Source organism: Gasterosteus aculeatus, chromosome 11 (genome assembly GCF_964276395.1).
Source record: "Gasterosteus aculeatus chromosome 11, fGasAcu3.hap1.1, whole genome shotgun sequence".
Lineage (NCBI taxonomy): Eukaryota > Metazoa > Chordata > Actinopteri > Perciformes > Gasterosteidae > Gasterosteus > Gasterosteus aculeatus.
In genome coordinates this window covers 2597641-2617346 of record NC_135699.1, presented here as the reverse complement: position 1 = coordinate 2617346, position 19706 = coordinate 2597641, and the positions used below count along the sequence as shown (strand labels likewise).

At 40.7% G+C, this 19706-nt stretch overlaps 1 protein-coding gene across 3 annotated transcripts; it reads right to left on the bottom strand.

Moving 5' to 3' along the window:
• Positions 1 to 989: 989 nt before the first annotated feature.
• nfe2l1a (nfe2 like bZIP transcription factor 1a) lies at positions 990 to 17646 on the bottom strand. 3 transcript variants are annotated; one of them, XM_078084386.1, is made up of 9 exons: positions 17529 to 17576; positions 14820 to 14905; positions 14075 to 14436; positions 13736 to 13915; positions 5163 to 5231; positions 4743 to 4889; positions 4454 to 4619; positions 3223 to 3894; positions 990 to 3072 (listed from the first exon to the last, which is right to left on the bottom strand). In XM_078084386.1, exons 3-9 carry the CDS (start codon positions 14354 to 14356, stop codon positions 2090 to 2092), a joined length of 2499 nt encoding a protein of 832 aa, XP_077940512.1. In that variant the 5' UTR covers positions 14357 to 14436; positions 14820 to 14905; positions 17529 to 17576; the 3' UTR covers positions 990 to 2089. The 3 variants fall into 3 exon arrangements, with proteins under 3 accessions (XP_077940512.1, XP_040046149.2, XP_077940511.1); XM_040190215.2 differs by lacking the exon at positions 14820 to 14905 and having other exon boundaries at positions 17529 to 17646; XM_078084385.1 differs by lacking the exons at positions 14820 to 14905; positions 17529 to 17576 and having other exon boundaries at positions 14075 to 14476.
• Between the last annotated feature and the right edge of the window lie 2060 nt (positions 17647 to 19706).

Sequence of the window (19706 nt, the reverse complement as noted above, 5' to 3'; positions counted from 1 at the left end):
TAAATGTTTCCTGATTCCTCATTCACCTGTTCACACACTGATGACAGGAGCTACCATAAACCGAGACACCTGCAGCACATCAGGACGAACTAACATTTGTACATGACACATGGGCAAGGACTAGCGGAGCTGGGGATCAAGCCGCTGATGCTCTGATTGACAATTCACAAATCTGAGATCTGAGACATTATATATATATATATATATATATATAATTATCACTGTAACAGTGGAATCCTTAGTATTAGCTGAAGGTACATTCAAATGGATTTGAGACATTTGACATACATATTGACCAAAAACATTAAGGGTTCCACCAACAAAGATAGTTTTTAAACCAGACTAAATCTAGCTGCACCAAAAGTTTAAACTAGTTTAAGGATTAAATTCATGCCTCTTATTGGTTATACACTTTGATTCGAATGAATGCTGTTGTGATCAAGTACTAACTATAAACACACTTGAAGAGGTGTAACTTTTTTAATGGCTGCCTTCTTAAAATGGCTTGAGTAAAATAATCATGTTCCACTGAGAAAGGAAAAACTAACGTTTTATGCCTCTGCTGCTGAATTTCTCTCAGGAGACTGGTTCGGCAAGAATACAAATACAAACTGGCACCAACAAGGATACATTTAATCTAAAATGAGTTCTAATCTGAGTTTGCAAAACCAGGTTTTAAATGAGAAACTACAGATACAAATTAAGGAGAGCTCTGTTGCACAATGAAAAGAACTGATACTTGTTTATAAAAAACTTAAAATGTTTGAATAAATAAATGTGTGTGCTGTCAGGACCTTGTGAGGAGGCGATAAAACAGGTTTGCTAGCTAGCTAACTGTAAATGTTTCTCGGAGCAAAAACGTGTCTACCAATCAATGGAGATTAACGGCACAGTAAGAAAATAACCTTTTCTACAGTAAGGGCAACATTTTAACTGTTGGTGTGGTTTCAATCCTGCGTTTTGCATTTGGCCGTCAACCACATTTGACATACAGATTCCACCCATTTTATTTGAAATAGACAATAGGATTTCCACAAATATTTGTTGAAAATACATCAAATAAAAATAAAAAACACACATGCAAAGACACAGGTAAAACAATTGCTGTCCTGCTTTCAGAACGTTAAATAAAAATCCTTGCAGGCCCCTCTTACTCCTCAATAATTTATTCATATGAGAATATCAGAATGATGTATGGGACTTTCTGCTGAGTTTCAGGGCAGGTGTGCACAGCTGTGAGAATGAGTGGAGCTCCCTTATACTGACAAAACATTTAATTCTGTTTGTGAATTGTCTTTGATACCTTCAAAGTCAGTCAAGCAGGAGTGGTACTCCTAAAACAAGAACAAATATCCAATACATCTGTGCTAATCCAAGATCCAAGGCTAATCCATATCCAAGATATGTCAAGCTGGCATATTTTCTCTCCTAGTAGAATTTCAAAGGCTTCTCTTTTAAATGGAAGTTTTGCAAAATAGAATGGTTCATTTCCGCATCGGGTCGGTCTGTGGTTACTGCACCATCTGGAAAAAGACACAGGTTTAATCTCCATGGGCCACTGTGTTAAGCCTGCTGAAGTGTCTTTGAGTGAGAGCCTTGCCAGTTTAAGCGGGTATCATCACAACTTTCCTTTCTGTGATCCAGCACCCCTTTCTTCATGGCCCAGAGGCTATATCACCGACAGCCACGATCCACCTTTCCAATCCGTCAGCTATCTTGTTCAGCTCAGTATGTTCAAGATGCATTATGCATAGGCATCAAACTAGCATTTTGAAGTACTGGTCCCAGGTCATCTGTAGTCTGTTGTTTTCATCCAAATATGTAGTAGCATAGATCTTTTTTAACCTAGCCACCCACTATATTTTTAAATAAAAAAACACTAACAAACTATCGTGATATCTATATGGGCATGATATCTATTTCATGGTACCTTTCAGCATCCTCCACTGACACAGATCAAGAATTCCTGTATCTCTTCATCTACCATCGCATCAGTATGTCCTGCTTTGTTTGTGGTTAGAGCCCACTCCTGTTAATGCCCTAAGATTCTGAAGCCAGAATATGGCTGGAGCCAGAATTTGTCCAAGTCTCACTTTTTCTTGTGCCTCAGTTTCTTGGTGTTTTTTGTCAGTGGTTGCGGTGCCCCTTGCTGGTGTGAAACTACTGATATGTTACCGTCGGACCCAAAATGAAGCAGGTACTCCATAGCGCTCAGTGGCATCCCGTCGTCATCCCTTAGCCTGGAAAAGATATCCTGGTACAACACGCCCAGTTGGCGCTTCCTTTCCTGCAGGTTCTTCAAGGCTTCCTGTTTCTCTCGGAGAAGCCGCGAACGGTAGCGTCTCAAACCCGACACACTGTCTTCCAGATTGTACAGCACATTCAGTTTCCTCTTCCTGCAGTTCTGTGCTGCAATTTTGTTCTTACCGCGGCGACGTATGTCCCTCACTAGTGTAAGCTGCTCCTCATTGAGCTGGTAATTGGCCAGTAGGTCATTAAACTCCTCCACTGGCAGATTAACAATCAACTCATTGGAGAAAGGGATCTTCCGGGATCTTGCCCGCCTTTCATCCCGGCTCCACGTTTTGCTCTCGGAGATGTGTCTGGAAGGGGAGCGGTGGTAAGGCTTGGCATTGTCATCTCGCAAGGAGGGTTCGGTTGACATCTTGCTCTGGGATGGAGAGGAGGCAGATGACCAGGGCTGGTTGTACGAGTGATCATGGCTGATATACTCCAGCCAACGAAAGCTTTTATACAGCTTGTTATCCCCATAGTTGGCAGGGAAGGGGGTTTTAACATCTTCTGGGTAACCTCCTCCGACCGCCCCCATTTCCTGCTCTTCCAGCTCCTCCTGCTTTATGATCACCTCCACTTCCATATCTGAACAAACTAACCCTTCCTCAGTGTCTTCTTCTTTGTCTGAAGAAAAGGGACTTCCCATAGCCGACGTACACGATGAAGAGGAGGTTGAGGAAGATGAATACGAGCAGGCCTCAGAAGCACATGGAGAAGCAGGGCTGCGGCTGAAGTCCAGAGAAAGACCAGAGTCTGAGTCCGCCTCAACTGCAACATCTAGAAGAAGGAAACGAGGAAAGGTCACAGTAAGGTCAAGAGTTTTATATGGCTTACTTGAATTGGACATGAGTAGGCTCCTAAATGAAAGGTAATTTTGTCAGAAATAGTTACTATAAAAGAAGGTCTACTTTGTGACCATTTAATTACCCTGATGTCTCCTTGGTTGACCATGATCTTCCATGATTGTGACGCCAGAGTCTGAGTGGTCAACATCTCTACCAGTTTGTTGTTGGGCAATTTCACTCCCAAGGAAACCCTCCTCTTCCAGCTTGGCTGCCATTTCAGGGCTGAATCCTTCATCCAGAGCCAGGTCCAACAATCTCATCTCGTCCAGGATGACATCATCCTCTAAGAGGTCACAAAGCGGGCTAGGGAAACCATCTTCATTATCAAGATCCTCTTCTTCATCAACCAGAAAGAAATCGGATATAGATATCAGTGGGTCTTGAGTCACAGCATTCCCTTGTGGAGATGGGGTTAAACTGAAAGGTGTCAAGTCACGTGAATCATACTGGAGCATAGGCGGAGGATACTCTGAATATGCACTTCCTTCCAAGGTATCCACAAGACCTTCTGTTGGCAGAATCATATTGAGGGTACTCAAGTTCTCATCTGCATTTAGTGCCAAGTAGAAATCTTTTGAAGGATCTTGAGCAAGCAGATGTGTGTGGTCTGGAAGACTGTGCAAAGGATTCATGTTGGAGTTTTGCAAAGTGTCCCTTGAGTTTAAGGCTGAACTTTGGTCATCCAACTCTGTACTGGGTGTGAGGGGAAGCAGGGTTGGCTTTTGCTCTGACTGCCTTTTAGGCCCCAACAAACCTAGAAACAAGGAATGGGCATGTTTTGCAAATTGTAGGATATGAAACTGCATTTGCAGTCATCAATAGAACATTCAGGAAACAGTATTGTTATGGTTTTACTTTTGTAGAACTGCATCATCCAGATAGTACCCAGATATGTTTTACCACGAGTTGCAATGTTAAGAGTTGTTGAGCAGCAATCAAAATGCTCACAATCTTGCACCTTTAAGGGGCAATATTAAAGTATTGCCGTGTCAAGAGCCACATGTGGGAAATCCTAGCGATGACTTTTATTTAGCTCCTTTAAATTCTCAACAAACAACAAACGTTTTTTTCAAATCTTTCAGCCACATCAGCAGATGTAGTTAATCAATAACCATGAAGCTGGTTTAGGAGGCCGAAGACGGCCATGAGATGGAGGGATGGTAAAAAAAGAAGAAACTGGCCCTTTTTGTTGAGAATTGAATCGTCCAGTTGCTGTCTCTAAGATTAACAAACAAACATCAAGCTCCATTTTTGAGGAGTCTTTTAAATGTAGAGGTACTGTCCAAGAAGCATCCACTTCTGGAATGAATTACCGTAGTGCATGGAAGTCTCCATTATAAGAACCTCCTGCTCAGCCTTTGTTATGCTGTTGTCATGGTTGTTTTGGCGCACAGCTTCAGACCCAACACCCTGGAGGGTCTCAGTCGTTCTTGAATTTGGGCTGTGGTCAAATGAGGTCATGATGCCAACATCTGCATTCTGGAAATTAAGGATACATGAAAATGTATCTTGGTTTATTGTATCATGGCTTACTCATCTAGTCATGTCATCTTAATCTATTTTTCCAAATGTCAATATATCTTCCTTAATTCTCCCGGTCACCTCAGGGTCCATGATAGCCAACAGGTCCTGCCAGTGGTTCTCAAGGTCCAGGGAAGGGTTACCAGTTGGGGTGATATAAGTCAGCAGGGCCTCTCTATCTGGTGGCTGATGCTCCAGATCTCTCCTTCTGTCACCAACATCACGTAACTGAGAGACAGGTACAGGCCTTTAAACATGGGGACATGGGGAAATACCAATACCAACATTACCAAGTCTATAATGTTTGTATTACTCTGGAGTATTTCCCATCCAAAGCATTCATAACAACTGTGATGGTAATTTGAGAAAGTTACAGAAAACAAAAATGTGTGTGTGTGGAAGCCTTTATAACAAATGGCATAAATAAAATAAAATTTTAACAACGCTCTGCACCAAAAAGGAAACAACAGAAAGTACTGAAGAGAAAAGAAAAGGCCTTACCTGTTCTTCTTCTGGCACGTCAAAGGTTACCTCCAACAACCTCAAACACTCCTGAAGGGAGACAGAAGTCTGAAGAAAGAAAGGAAAGAAAGAAATAAAGAAAAAAAAGAGAGAGAGAGAGAGCTGCATTGACTAAAATGTTGCACAATGATCATTACGGCTGTATACGGTATGAATCCAATAAACCTGGTCACCAAAGCTGAACGAGTGCCACCAAATGTTTGACATGCTTAAAATATCTCAACAAATAAGTCAATTTCCAAGATGTGTAATAAATACATGGTGGTTTCCGTCTTGATTGCAAAGACATATATACATATTGACTCTTCTTCTGAAGGCCCAATACCAGCAAAACTAATGACATTACCATCATCCTGCGATGCAGTTAGTGTTAAATGCTACTTAGCTCATGTTAGCATGCTAGTTTGTGAAACAGCAATGGTCAACATGGTAAATATTATAGGGCTGAACACCATCTTTTAAAAGCAGGTGCCTGGCTAGCAACGGAGCATTAACTTTTGGTTGCTGAAACTGAAAATACAAATTTCAGTAACTTTAAATTCTCATCAATTAAAAGACAATGCATTTACATATGAGCTTAATATTTTTCTGTAGAATATGCTACCTTGAATTAGTGATGTTGAAAATGCTGAATAATTTTCTGTCCACTTTTCTGAACTGTTTTCACAATTTACAATTTATCCTCTTCAGCAGATGCATTTTAAAACAATTTGGGAGACAAAAGTAGCATGTGGGTCTCTTATATACATGGCCTTTGTTCCTCTGACCTCTTACCTGTGGTGCTGTGTGACAAAGTGGATTCTATTTTTCAAACCAAAAAACTAAGGACAATGACATAATGCACTCTCCATAATTGATATACTTAAATGCCAGTATGAAATGAAGTTACTAATTAAATGAACTAAAATGAGATATTAACCTTCCTTTGACTTTTATGGGATTTTTCATAATTATGCATACATACTGTACACATATCTGTGCATGTTATGTGTTAGAAAGCTGTGCTGCGCTGCCAGCAATCCTGCATTTAACATCTAAGCATCCAGCTCCGATTCCAAGCATGACAGGCGCCACTACTGCGGGAGACAGACTATCGGTAAACAATATCTTGTAACACACACACAGGTGAGACTCAATGCTAATTCCATTGACCGTTAAATGGAGGCTCTTCTCTTGGTTCAGCAGTCCTGTGATAGGGGGGAGGACAAAATGGTAAATGGTAAATGGACTGTACTTGTATATCGCTTTTCTAGTCTTCTGACCACTCAAAGCGCTTTAACACTACACGACATCATTCACCCATTAACACCCATTCATACACTGATGACAGGAGAACCATACACAGTGACACCTGCCATCAGTAACTACCATTCACACACTGTAGTCGCAGCTACAGGAGCAATGTTGGGTTAAGTGTCTTGCCCAAGGACACAACGACATGCGGGTTAGCCGGGCCTGGGATCGAACCCACAACCCTCTGATTGGAGGACGACCGTGCTCCCCACTCACCCACAGTCGCCGAAAATGGAAATACGAGTGTTTTTTTCCTTGTTTATTCAATTCAATTGAATTCATTTTATTTTGTATAGCCCAAAATCGCAAATTACAAATTTGCCTCAGAGGGCTTTACAGTCTGTACACATACAACATCCTCTGTCTGAAACCCGCCATCGGCAGGTTTCGGGACATGTTTGTCCAACTTAAAGATAATAAATATCATCATAATGCACACTCTCCATGGATGTAATATTATCAAGCCTTTGGGGACGCCTTATGTCTACATTGTCTACAACCATCCTACATTGGACTGAGGTACAAGTGGTATTACAAGATAGTATCTCGATCTGAAAAAGGGCTGAGGTTAGCTCATTTTTATGATTATCTACCATGACATCCTAACATCAACACTGTACCCACATGATATTTCAAAAAGTCTCATTTTATTCTTCTCACTAGCCATCTTTAGAACAGCCCATCGGCAATTCGATCCCCGACACCGCTTGTCCATGTTGATGAGTCCATGGGCAAGACACATGTGGCATATAAATGGGTATGAATGTTTAGTTAGTCCTGATGGACACTGTCTTCAACAGCTATGGGCATCGGCTGTCCCATTCCATTAGCTCCTCTGAATGCGGTCAAAAGACGCAGCCCTTCAGGTGGCAATTTGGGGACACATCTGATCTATCCTGTGCAGCATATCCTACCATTCTCCTGTCTTAGCTTGGGCCTTACAGACAAACTCATAGACCGTATCAGTGACAATGACACTAAATGACAATGAGATGACAATGAATGACTCAGTCCTACGCACATGTTACTTGCTACTTACTTGCATTCAGAGCCAAGGGGCGTTGTTAGGCCTATTTTAGGGGGCTGAAGCCCCGCAAAATGTTCTTCAGCCATTTTGCTGGCTGAAGAACATTAATATGATTTAATATGCTGAAGGTGCATAAGAAAACAATAAGTTCTGTCACTAGTTGATGGTTTCCGAATTAAGTCAGAGATTTTAAAATACTTTGATGCACCTTCCTCCAGACATCTCTTATTTTTCTCCCTGAGCTTTTCAGTTTGACCTTTGAGGATTTAAGTTTTGTTGCCGTTGACGTATTGCCGACTTCCCCTCCAATGCGGCTTTGTCTGCAAGCGAGTGACGCAAATGTTAAGTAGGCTAGAGCTTCAGGTTCCTAGCTTTTCAGACAATGTATCCACTCTTACATGGCACATTCTGTTGACCTATCATATAATATGTGCACATGGTACATTTACATTTGATCAGTATGCCCTATAACCTATATAGCAGATGTTGCTGTTTTCTTCCTGCAACACAGCAACAGAATAGCAAAAGCCCAAGTAAGCACCTCATACATTTATATACGATTGTTTACATGCAAGTCTCTGGTTTTGTCTGCTTGTGTGTGTGTTTGTGTGCGTGTGTGCGTGTGTTGAGGCAGTAAACAGGACAGATTGCAAAACTGAAGGGAGGTGAATGTGAGTCAGGTCGCTATGGCCAGCGATCAGGTTTCAAAACAAGCCAGTTGGTCACAAGCTAATAAAGTTGCTGTGTGTGTGTTTCTGTGTTCCAATGACATTGGATACATAAGGAGTGTTAGAAAACATTATTACATTAACTTTCAGATCGACGTAGGGAAGTGGTGGTGCAGCATGTTTATGTAAATCTTTATTCTTTGTCAAGTTTTGAATATCCTCTGTGCGTGCAAGCGCGAATGTATGTGTGTGTGTGTGTGTGTGGGCATGCTGTTCGATGACACTGAGCTTCAAACCACTCAGCAGTGTATGTGCAGCTTTTTTGTTTTGTGGAAACAGAATCACGCATCTCAAACTGAATCCATGGCATCTCCAACTTTCACTAAATCAGCTCCAGATGTTGTCAGTCTAATATGAAAATGTACAGTATTTATGTAATATTTTAAGATGTGACCTACGAGCAGTTTGTCAATAATACCATAACTAGGCATATTTGTAGATATTGTCAATACATTATTAGTATAACTGAGTACTGTCAATATATCACTATTGTTCTTCTACTAAACACAATGGAAATATAATAGCTGAATAAAACCAATGTGCAGTAGCTATAAGATGTATAATTATGTATGATATATCTTAAAACATTATTTAACAAAAACTTTATGTTGCTTAAACTTCCATTATGCACAGAGGTTTCAGGAGTCATTGCTGGTGTGTAATCCATGACAAAGTGCCACAAAATTAAAATTACAGAAGAATGCTTAGCACACACTCTCATTGAATGTAGCCACTGTTGCTGTGAAACTGGAACCCTGATTAACTGCTGCACATGACTCTGTATTACTCAGTGGGGGTACATGTCAAAGCCAACCTGGGGGCTATTTATATGTGTGTGTGTGTGTGTGTGTGTGTGTGTGTGTTATGGAGTCTGTGGGAGTGTTTCTTCACAGTGTACTTTGTGCAATCCTAAATAACAGTGATGAAACCTGGTTGCTGGGGACGAAGCAAACACACTACTTTCATTCAGAATGCTGATGTGCGTCTCCTGTGTAAAACTTAAGGTCAGCGTTTAATCATTCAGTCCCCCCCAGTTGTTATTCATGTGTCTCATCAGCAAATATGGTCAAGTAAGTTACTCGAGTTAACGTCAAACACAATCTTTTCCTAATGCTTTAAGTTGTTTTGTCGCCTAAACCATCAGAAGTTTATTTTGTAAAGACACACCATTTGTGTATTGAACCTCCACAACTGATCTGGGTACCCTATTAGCGTCATAGTTTGAAGGTCTGGGCCACCGGGAAAGCCTCTAGTGATATGTTGTTGAGACAGTGTATTGGACCCTTCAGCTATCTTAGATTGGTCTTTCTGCATGACATGCCCAACAGATTATTTTCAGTCTGAGGTGGCAGATGTGAAAGGTAATGTATGTGCTTCGGGCCGTCTCATGGGCCAAAACTTGCCTAGGCATGTCTGAGGTGTTGCTATTAACAAATTAAACTTAAGCCGTACCCTAATACAGAGTCAGAGCAACCATCCACATCAGTAGAGTCCCCTTCAATGTTGGCTGACTCAAAGAAAAGCTTTAATTAAATATGCAAGATGAGATAACAGACGCCACTCTTGTTTCTCTGTATGACTTACGGTACAAACCTGGAGCAAGAATGAGATAAGCCTACTTTAGCAGAACGACTGGGAGACTTGGAAGACCACCCCATTTAAAGCGCATAGTTAACATGATGATTTTGTTAGCAAATATTTGACCATGAAGCAACGTTAGCATTCATTCTGTTTTATATACAGTAACTTGGACTTTCTTACATTTTGTCATGGTATGACCACAAATGTATTTCATTGTGATTTTATGTAATGGCCCAACATAAAATAGTCCAGCACCTGGAAGTCGGGGGAAAGTTTACATGGATTTCAAAATGATTTACAAATAGAAATCTGAAAAGTGTTAAGTAGTGCCTTTAACTGTGAAGAGGTCCGGTTAGAGAAAATGTTGAGAAAAAAGTTAGAGAAAATTTCTAGAAGGAAAAGGTCATAATGTGACTACTTAGTGTGATTAAATAGAGGAATAGAGTTGTATCAACATTTGCATGTAATCAATACACGAGTAACAAATCAAATTAATTCAGTATGATTCTGATGATTTTCTTTTGACAATATTTATTGTATAAAATATATACACTGCATTCCTGTAATTCTTTGTTATCAGGCTGCTCTTGTAAATATCTAGCCTCTCCAGTTGATTCAGAATGCTGCAGCTCCCGGTTAAATCAAGAATAGAATTTAAGATACTTCTCCTCACCTACAGGGCACTTGCTGATGAGGCACCGTCACCGTTATCTTAAAGAGCTTGTAACACCGTATTGCCCTACAAGGCAGCTGCGCTACATAGATGCTGGGTTACTTGTTGTTCCTAGGGTTTTAAAAGGTAGGATGCGAGCCAGAGCCTTCAGTTATGAAGCTCCTCTTTTGTGGAATAAGCTTCTACTTTCAGTCCGGGGGGGCAGATTCGGTCAGCTCATTTAAGATAAAGCTTAAAACGTTCCTCTTTGATATCGCTTATAGTTAGGGCTGGCTCAGGTTAGCCCGGACCAGCCCTTAGTTAAGCTGCTATAGGCTTAGACTGCTGGGGGACTTCTTAGGACACACAGAGCTCCTCTCTCACTCTCTCTTTCTACAATAATCAACGTTTTATTAATGCAGATCACACATAACATCCATTGTAGGCTGTCCATCCCGGGAGAGGGATCCCTCCACTGACGTTCTCCCAAAGGTTTCTTCAGTTTTTCCCCATGGAATGTTTTTGCATTTTTTGCATTTTTTTCCTGTGCCGATGTGAGGGTTTTGGGACAGAGGATGTCGCATGTGTATAGACTGTAAAGCCTCTGAGGCAAATATGTAATTTGATATTTTGGGTTATAGAAAATAAAATGAATTGAATTGAAAGTCCAAACCTACCAAGAGAATGCCGTCCACCCAAACTGACAAGCTAGACAAGGAGAAAATGAATCTGAGGAGCAACCAACAGGCCCATTGGAACTCTGGAGGAGCGGCAAAGATCCACAGCTGAGGTGGGAGAATCTGTCCACAGGACAACTAATAGCCGTGGACTCCACAAATCTGGCCTTTATGGAAGAGTGGCAAGACGAAAGCTGCTGTTAAAAGTTTGCCATAAGACATGTGGAAGCAAGTGCTCTTGTCAGATTTTGGCCTCATTGCAAAACGCTATGTGGTGGAAACCCAACACTGCCTTGAGCACACTATCCCAACAGTAAAACATGGTGGTGGTAGCATTATGCTGTGGGGATGCCTTTCTTTGGCAGGTACAGGGATGCAAGTTAGAATTGAGGGAAAGATGTCTGCAAAAGACTTGAGACTGGAGCAGAGGTTCATCTTCTAGAGGGACAATGACCGTAAACATACAGCCCAAGCTACAATGGAATAGTTTAGATCAAAGCAGTTTTAAAATGGCCCATCAATGCTCACAGATGTGCAAAGCTGGTGGAGACGAGTCCTGTATTGATTGTATTTTAGCTTGGTTTTATTCTCCACTATATCCTGAGAAAATGATCTGAAGACCCGTTAGAGAGAAGAACTTTGTAAAACAACTGGGCCCAGATCAACCTGGCCTCACAATCAGACAACAGACCGCAGTGAAAGGGACGCCGCACATACAAAGCTTCTGTAGAGACTGCTACACCCGGAATATATGGCTAGCTGGTTGCAGTTGGGATAATGCAGTATTTTGCTTCCCATGCTTGCTTTTTAAATCAACGGGGACCGATAAAGTATGGACAGATGGGACATGAAGCACTTGTTGAAAAGAAATAACAAAACGATAGAACACCAGGACATACTGGACTACTCCGTCAAGCTCGCTGTATTAGGAAAAGATAACATTTCTGGACAACGCACGCAGGCTCGCGGTGAGGAAACTCAACGAGGAGAACAGGCACATTTTATCCAAAATATTTGATTGTGTGAAGTTGTGTGGTGCTTTGGAGTTGGTCTTTCCTCAAAACACTTTGGGTGTTTCCCCAGCCAACTAGGTTCAAAGGGGCATCTTAATATACACGTTCTATTAGATTTTATATAAATATAGTTAATTTCTTTATATCTTATAATATAATCATGATATTAATAATATTTACAATGGTATTTATATGATATACTAAATATGTATATATACCGAATTGTATAAATAAGATGTCCTCATTATGTTGAACTGTTGGAATAAATGTTAACTATTTAACTGCAACGTAATAATACATGTTTGATTGCATTGCATTGAATTATACTGGGATGTTTGCTGAAACTGATTGGCTGGCCCTACCAAAAAAAAAAAAATCTGCCACTGTGGCTTGTGCAGGAGCATAGTAATGACTTCAGTTCGCATCGGAAACATAGACTGTCTCACTGCAAGGTAAACTGGCAAAGACCACACACATAATGGTCTGAGTCTGTTTTTTAAGGGTTGGGCCTTTTCTTTTGGATGGCTAAAGAACGTTTCAATCCTGTCTGCTTTTCCACCGTATCCACTGCTGCCGACAGTGGATTGGAGTATATACAACCAGACCTAAAAACACCCAAACTCACCTTTTAAATGTTTGAAGGAAGCACATTACTACATGCAGACAGTTTTTATTTAAACCTTTATCTAACCAGGAAAGTCTCATTGAGATTAAACATTTATTTTTCAAGGGGTACCGTAATACTGCAGTGGAAGCACTAAGACTTACTGTTCAGGGCGGCTACTCTGTGTGCTTATATAAAAGGTGTATTCTCTCCAGCAGGGTGTTCCTGCTATATTTCAACTGCACTGTTTGTATTGCTTAATTTCCCTGGTTGTGGTTAGGTGAGGTTTTGTGCTGACTCACTATCTCGCATGACGTTACACTCAGTTTTGCATGATTTATAAATGCATATTTAAACTGCTACTTCTCTGGCATGTTGGTGGGTCAGTGGTCTTCTAACAGATTTAGGGAGTGTCTAAATTTGTATAAAGTTGGCTGTGAAAACCAGATGATTTTGACCTTCTCGGAGCAACTATTATATATTTTCAATACTAGTTGCAGTCTGATTTGGACTGCGCAGGAACTTTTGTTAAAGAAACACATTTGTAGGAACTAACTTTCTACCAGTAAACCAATTTTTTTCTTTCTTTCTCTTCCCAGCAGACCATTGGTCGGAAAAACCTACGCCTGAAAGGCAACAATGTGTCTTTGGCAGCTGTTTTATAAACTGTCAAACTGTGAACAAATGTTTTTGAGGTAGATCTCTTGGCATGGCATGGACAATGGTCAAGAGAACTTGCTGATCCATGGTATACATAACCATGTCCAACACTATCTGAACTCTGCTCTTAAAACTTCTCTAACCAGTTACGTTATCAACTAACCATTTCTTCATTCAAATATATTTCCTCTTGTGGGAATCAAATCTATATCAGCATCCTTTTTTTATTTAAAAGGTATGTATTCTGATTAACTGTAGTTAACTGTTAAAACATACATCCTAAATGTTGTTATGCAGAGTAAATTAAACTAATATACCTCTTTATCCTCCTCCTCTTCTTCCTGCAGGGTACCAAGTTCAGCTGTGGCTTCCACAGTTGGGGCAGTGCGGTCTCTTTCACCCCCGACTGGTGCTCTTTCCAGGAGGTCTGGACATACCATGGGAAGAGGATTGGCCTCCTGCTGTACCAGCCAGGTCTCCAGTTCTGTGTGAGGAACCTGCAGAGAAGGTATCACGATAGGATCGGTGAGAACCTCTGTTAAATCAAGACTGTACAATGTCAACCTCCTAGGAATGTTCTCATGGTTACTACTACAGAATTTGGATTCCATCTGCATGGGCTTTAGATGAAGACTGAAATGGACGTGTGTCCCCACCTGTAGTCTGTCCAGAGAGCGGACCCAGCCCAGCAGCCTTCGCGTCGTGAAGAAGCCATCCAGGTCAATGTTTTTGGGGTGCAGGTCGTGGTCGTCCCCCAGGTGGTTGCGGAGGTTGTGAAACTGTGTCTGGGTCAGTGCTGAGGTCGGTCCCAAGATCATCTCGTGCCAGGGGGGAGGTAGGTAGGGCTCCAATCCCACGTCGACCCTCACCCCGCAGAGGCTGAGCAGCATGGCCATCTGGATGAGGCCCTCTGTGAAGTATTTCTTGAAGTGCAACATGTTTTTCTGTTCCTCAGAGGTCGGGTCAAGGGTCCAGAGCTAAGCTCGGTCACCACCGAAACCAACGTGATCTCCAAAACCTGTTCGTAAAAATGTATACGAAAATCTTGAACATACAAATTCGTAACAATACACACGAACTGGCGGTGGTTAACCACGCCCCGTGAGTGAACAACATGGCGGACCATGTTGGATTCTTGAGTGAACATCTCTCCGCCATGTTGGATTTTTTGAGGGGGTTAGGGTTAGTATTGTATTCTTACAATTTAACATTGATTTCTCATTAAAAATGCAATCATAACACGTTTATTTTACATCGTTAGACTTCACGCAAGTGTGTTTACGGGGTGCAGGTCCCCATTCACTTTGAATAGGGTGACGTCATCAGTTGCAGTCCGTATTTATTTAGTATGTATCACTACGAATTTGTATGTTCAAGATTTTCGTATACATTTTTACGAACAGGTTTTGGAGATCAGGCTGCCGAAACGGGGGTCTGCTGTCTTTATGTTAAGTCCCCAGAAGATCTGTCAGCCACTGCTAAGCTACCTGAGGAAAAGAGGCAAAAATAAGAATTCCTCTAATACTTGTTGGGATGTTTTCTTTAAATTTTCTTTTAAATTATAACGTCCCATTGCTCTGGTCGGGAAGACTTGGAAGAATCTAGCCTAATGGAATATAATACTCAGTTTTACCCAACTGATCATCAGTGTAAAAGAAGGAACTCTTCACTCACGAGGACTGATATGGCAGTGAAACTCAAGATTCATCTGAAAAAATCTTTGTTGCTCTTTGCGTAAAGCCGTTCTCCCTGATTATAAAAGAGAGCAGCTTACTTCGGAACCGAGGAGTGGCAGCATGGGATGGATATTACACAAGTTACGGCAAATATCATGTATGATCATGATTTATGCAATTACAGGTCAAATCCATTTGCATCCGTAGTAATGCCCCCCCCAGCAGATCACATCATAGAAGAGGACACTAGGGGATCTTAGCTATCTCTAGCTATGTCTTCTATGATGTGCTCTGCTGGGGGAGCGGCATTACTACGGATGACAAAAATAGGATCAATTAGCTGATCAGAAAGGCTGGTTCAGTGATTGGGGTTCCCCCGTACTCACTAGAGGTCACTAAAGCAAAGAGAACAAGGGCCAAGTTAAAAACAAATTGTTTCTTTTGAAGGCCATCCACTGCACAGTGTTTTTAATGGATTTAGAAGCTCATTCAGTGAGCGACTCAGGATGCCCAGGTGTTCTACTGAACGACTCAGGAGGTCTTTTATTCCAGCAGCAGTTCAATTTTAGAATGAACACCCTTTAGGTTTAGCATCTTTCTGATGTCAATCATGTTTTATAAGGCATCTTCTTGTCTTGTTTGTTCCTTGTAACATGTTTCTTGTCTGTTGTGGTCTGGACTGTGTCTGTTGTCTGTATGAGTCTGGCAAATTTGTTTCCCCACTGGGGATTCATTTTCATGGACTCTGCTTCTGCTCAGCGGACTGAATTTGACTTTTAGAAGAAAGCAATATGACAACTTGGGTTCCTGAGATCACTATCTTTAATTAATACCATTAGAAAAAATGTTTAATCCACATCTGTGAAAGTGTGCACTCTATATTCTAAACTTTACTTTGCAGTGAGGCAGCCCTTTCTGCCTGGTAGATTAATCCATTATGGAAGCGACGGATTTCATTGGCAAAAACATGACTTTCCCCCCGCTGAACATCTGACTGCTGCTCCACCCCTGCATATATATATTTTTTGCCAGGAAGATCGCGTGTGACTAACACAGGCAAGCAACCGATGTGAGTGAGCATCTGTGTGTTAGTCCTAACCTTGCTATTCCAGCAGTCACTCAATAGTTTGGCTGGCTGGGCACGTGGCATTTTAGGGTTTTGGACGGTGTGTTTGGCCAACAGCTACATGTGCAAACAGCTCCGGAAGTGTCATTTTATTTTTGGCTACATTATATGTTAGATGTCTCTTTAATCTGATCAACTCTTGTTTATGAATTTGGTGAATGGTGTTCCTACTGCGTGCACATTTGCTGATATGCCTCATGAGACCCCCCCCCTCTCCTGCTCTGAAAAACCCCACTGCACTTATCCGAGTCAATATTCCATTGTGAGTGTAGCCTTCCTTACACAGAGGCAGTGGTTAATATGTGTGACAGTTTGTGTGAGGAGTTAAGGCAAACAGACCAGCTAGTATCTCCCCTCCCTCTCTCTCTCTCTCTCTGAGTAAACTTGGAATTACTTAGAGGGTTTGGTAACCACCTTTGCGCCCATGCCGCCTTGCTTTAATGCCAGTGTTTGCCTGGAAACCCCCTGTCGCTGTCTCCGCCCTTCCTCGGTGCCATGGTGACCTGTTGGCTGAGGCTGCCGTGGAACAGCTGACTGGAACTTTGCAGCACCAACTTTAAAGTGTTTGAATAGTTCAGTGCAGTGCATTGCACTGTTGTCACGTATAATATTGTAGTGGAACATGTCTTCCCCAGGATCTTCACAAGACGTCATTATGATCTGTTTTTGTTTGCTTTTATTTTTTTGTTTTAGTGAACAAAGACAATTTTCCGTCTTGGTAAATAAAAAGTGTTGGTGTGTTGTTCTATTTCTATTAAGCCAAAACTTCTTCCTGGGTCTAGACCTTTGAATCCGCCAACGCGTCTGGGTTGTGTACAATATTAATACAGTATGTTGTGTAACAGTTGTGGACGGTCGCATACTATTGTTGAAGTTGGCTTGATTATTTTGTCTTCACTACAACTAGAATACAATACACCACATTGTGTTATCTATAACATATTCATAAGTGGAGTAAAATAACAATATTCTTGACTGTAATACACCTAAGTAAAAGTAGTTTCACATATTATTAAGTCCAGCTGAATATGTTATGCATGGGGATCGTGTTCCCGGGTCCTCCCCGCGAGCGAATATGAAGGAGGTTACACCGTGTTTTTCATCCCTGACACTGATCACCTATTTATGACAAGGACGGTTATCTATTATTTTAAAACGAGCGCACTGACGAAAGTTAACATACGTCGTCACTAGGCGTAGAACTTCTTTTATTCATAAATACTGCCTCAACTTGCGATTACATGTTAGTAGATTACTTTTGAGCGGATATGTTCATGAACAATGTTAATTATTAAGAGTGCGTCTTACCTGTAGTGTTCCGCGCCGTGTGTTTCTCTGTTCTGCTTTCACTCGCTTCTCCCGTCTAACTGGGAGGGGAGGGGACTATTTAAGGAGCAACCCAGCGATGACGTAAAGCTCTCCTCCCTGGAAAAACAAAACATTGTGCGCGTGCTTGCGTTTGTGGTTGTGAGTGTTCGAATCTGTGATATATATATATATATATATATATATATTAAATCTTTTATAAATCTTTTATAAATATAAATCTATATCTATAGAGTGATCTATGGATATAGATATCTATATATGATGTAAAAAATAATATATATAACGTAAAAAATATATGTATTTTTTTACATTATCTTTTACAACCCGGCAGCTACTGACTGTTGTGGAATGGGACGCCTTAATTAAAAGAACTGTCTCCGTATTACTCTTCTACAAAGCTGTCTGTCACTAATTATATAGATCTATATATAATTAGTTAAGTAATTAATTAGATATTAAATAGATACATCCCCACATACAGTCTGTGGTTTACGTATACAACACAACAAAACATAAATAACATCCTTAAACTACGGTCACATCGTCTTTTGGAAGCCACAGATTTTTCTTTTACTGCAAAAGCAATCTTTTACACAGAATTAAGGTTTTAGTCTAAACTTGAATAACAAGTGTGTATACGAAATATGTTTTTTACTTCTTGGAAAAAAAAAGACCGCAGAGAGCCTTCACATCTTCCGCAAGACACACCTCTTCAGACCTCAACACAGACTCAATTGTAGCACTTAAATTGTACTTGGGAAGCCACTTATCTATAGCAAATTGTAAATTGGCTTATTGGAGGAAATTGCACTTTGTTGTTTCTTGAGTTTGTATCCCTATGGTTGAATGCACTTATTGTAAGTTGCTTTAGATAAAAGCGTCAGCTAAATGATATGTAATGTAATGTAATATACAACTCAAAGTAATATCATTTTCTTTGTGATTGACAGGCAACCTGTCCAGGCAAAGCTCAGCCTGGCCTATAACAACATATTATGTTTCCACCTTAAACCTTAAATTTGTACTATCATTATTTAGTAATGAAATGTATTTCTGTTTAACTGTATCTGACCAGCCACTGTTAAAGTTTACACTGAAATCAATATAATAAATTGATCCCTAACCCTAAATATAAATTCCACTTTCTCTAGCTAAATGGTGATATTTGAAGACTAGTGCATTGTTGCGTATTGGAATTCCTCTTTGGAAGTCCTCACCTCAGAACAAAGTCCGTAAGCAAAATAAGTCTGAAAAGATAATTCATTTAAATTCAAAAGGGTGTTTCTTCCTAACATAATCAAATGAAGTCACAAGTTGAACCATAGAAAAATAATATTCAATTAGCATGATGTTTCACCAAACAGACTGACACCAGTTAGCTTTCACACAAGAGGTCTGGCGATTTACAGAAATCCCCAGGACATACGTTGCTCTAAAGTCCCTTTTGTCCTATGTTAAAAGTCCCTAAGTCTACTCAGGGTGTAGCTGTTAACTCACTATTTTTCATGAATAGGTTAACCGGGATAAAAGTAACGCTAGCGGTGTCAACCTCACTTGTGGCTTTCTCTTGATATAACTCCCTTTCTTCAGCCTTTCAAGTTGGCTGTTTTTATGTGACGCAGTCATCCCAAATTCCACATGCATAAATATATTTCATCGTCCCCATAACAGGCAGCTGAAGCATTCAATTTCAATCACTCAAATACCTTCAGCCTTTCGTCTGCCTCGGCTTCAAAATCATTAGCTATGGAATTACATTTTTAAAACAGTAGAGTAGAATTTAGAGGAATAGCTGCTTCTAAGTACTCATTAGCTTAATGACATGTAACAACACAACATTGTCCTTTAAAAATGAAGCAGGGAACCAAACACTATGCTAGTGAGTCTTGGCATCTTGGTGTATTCATTAAGCATACCTTGTCGATCGACCAAAACATGTTTCACTGGTCAATCTATTAAATGTTGAAATAATTCCAAATATAATCAAAAAACTATCTGAACTAGTAGACACCTCAGAGGATCAACTATGTCAATAGGCTTCTTCAATGTCTGCAGCCAAATTCCAATCCTCTTCATCCACTATTTGTGGAGAATAATGGACCAGCATGGCTGAAACCCCAGAGTAGGTTACAGGGAAAAAAGTTTGTGTTGGCGGAG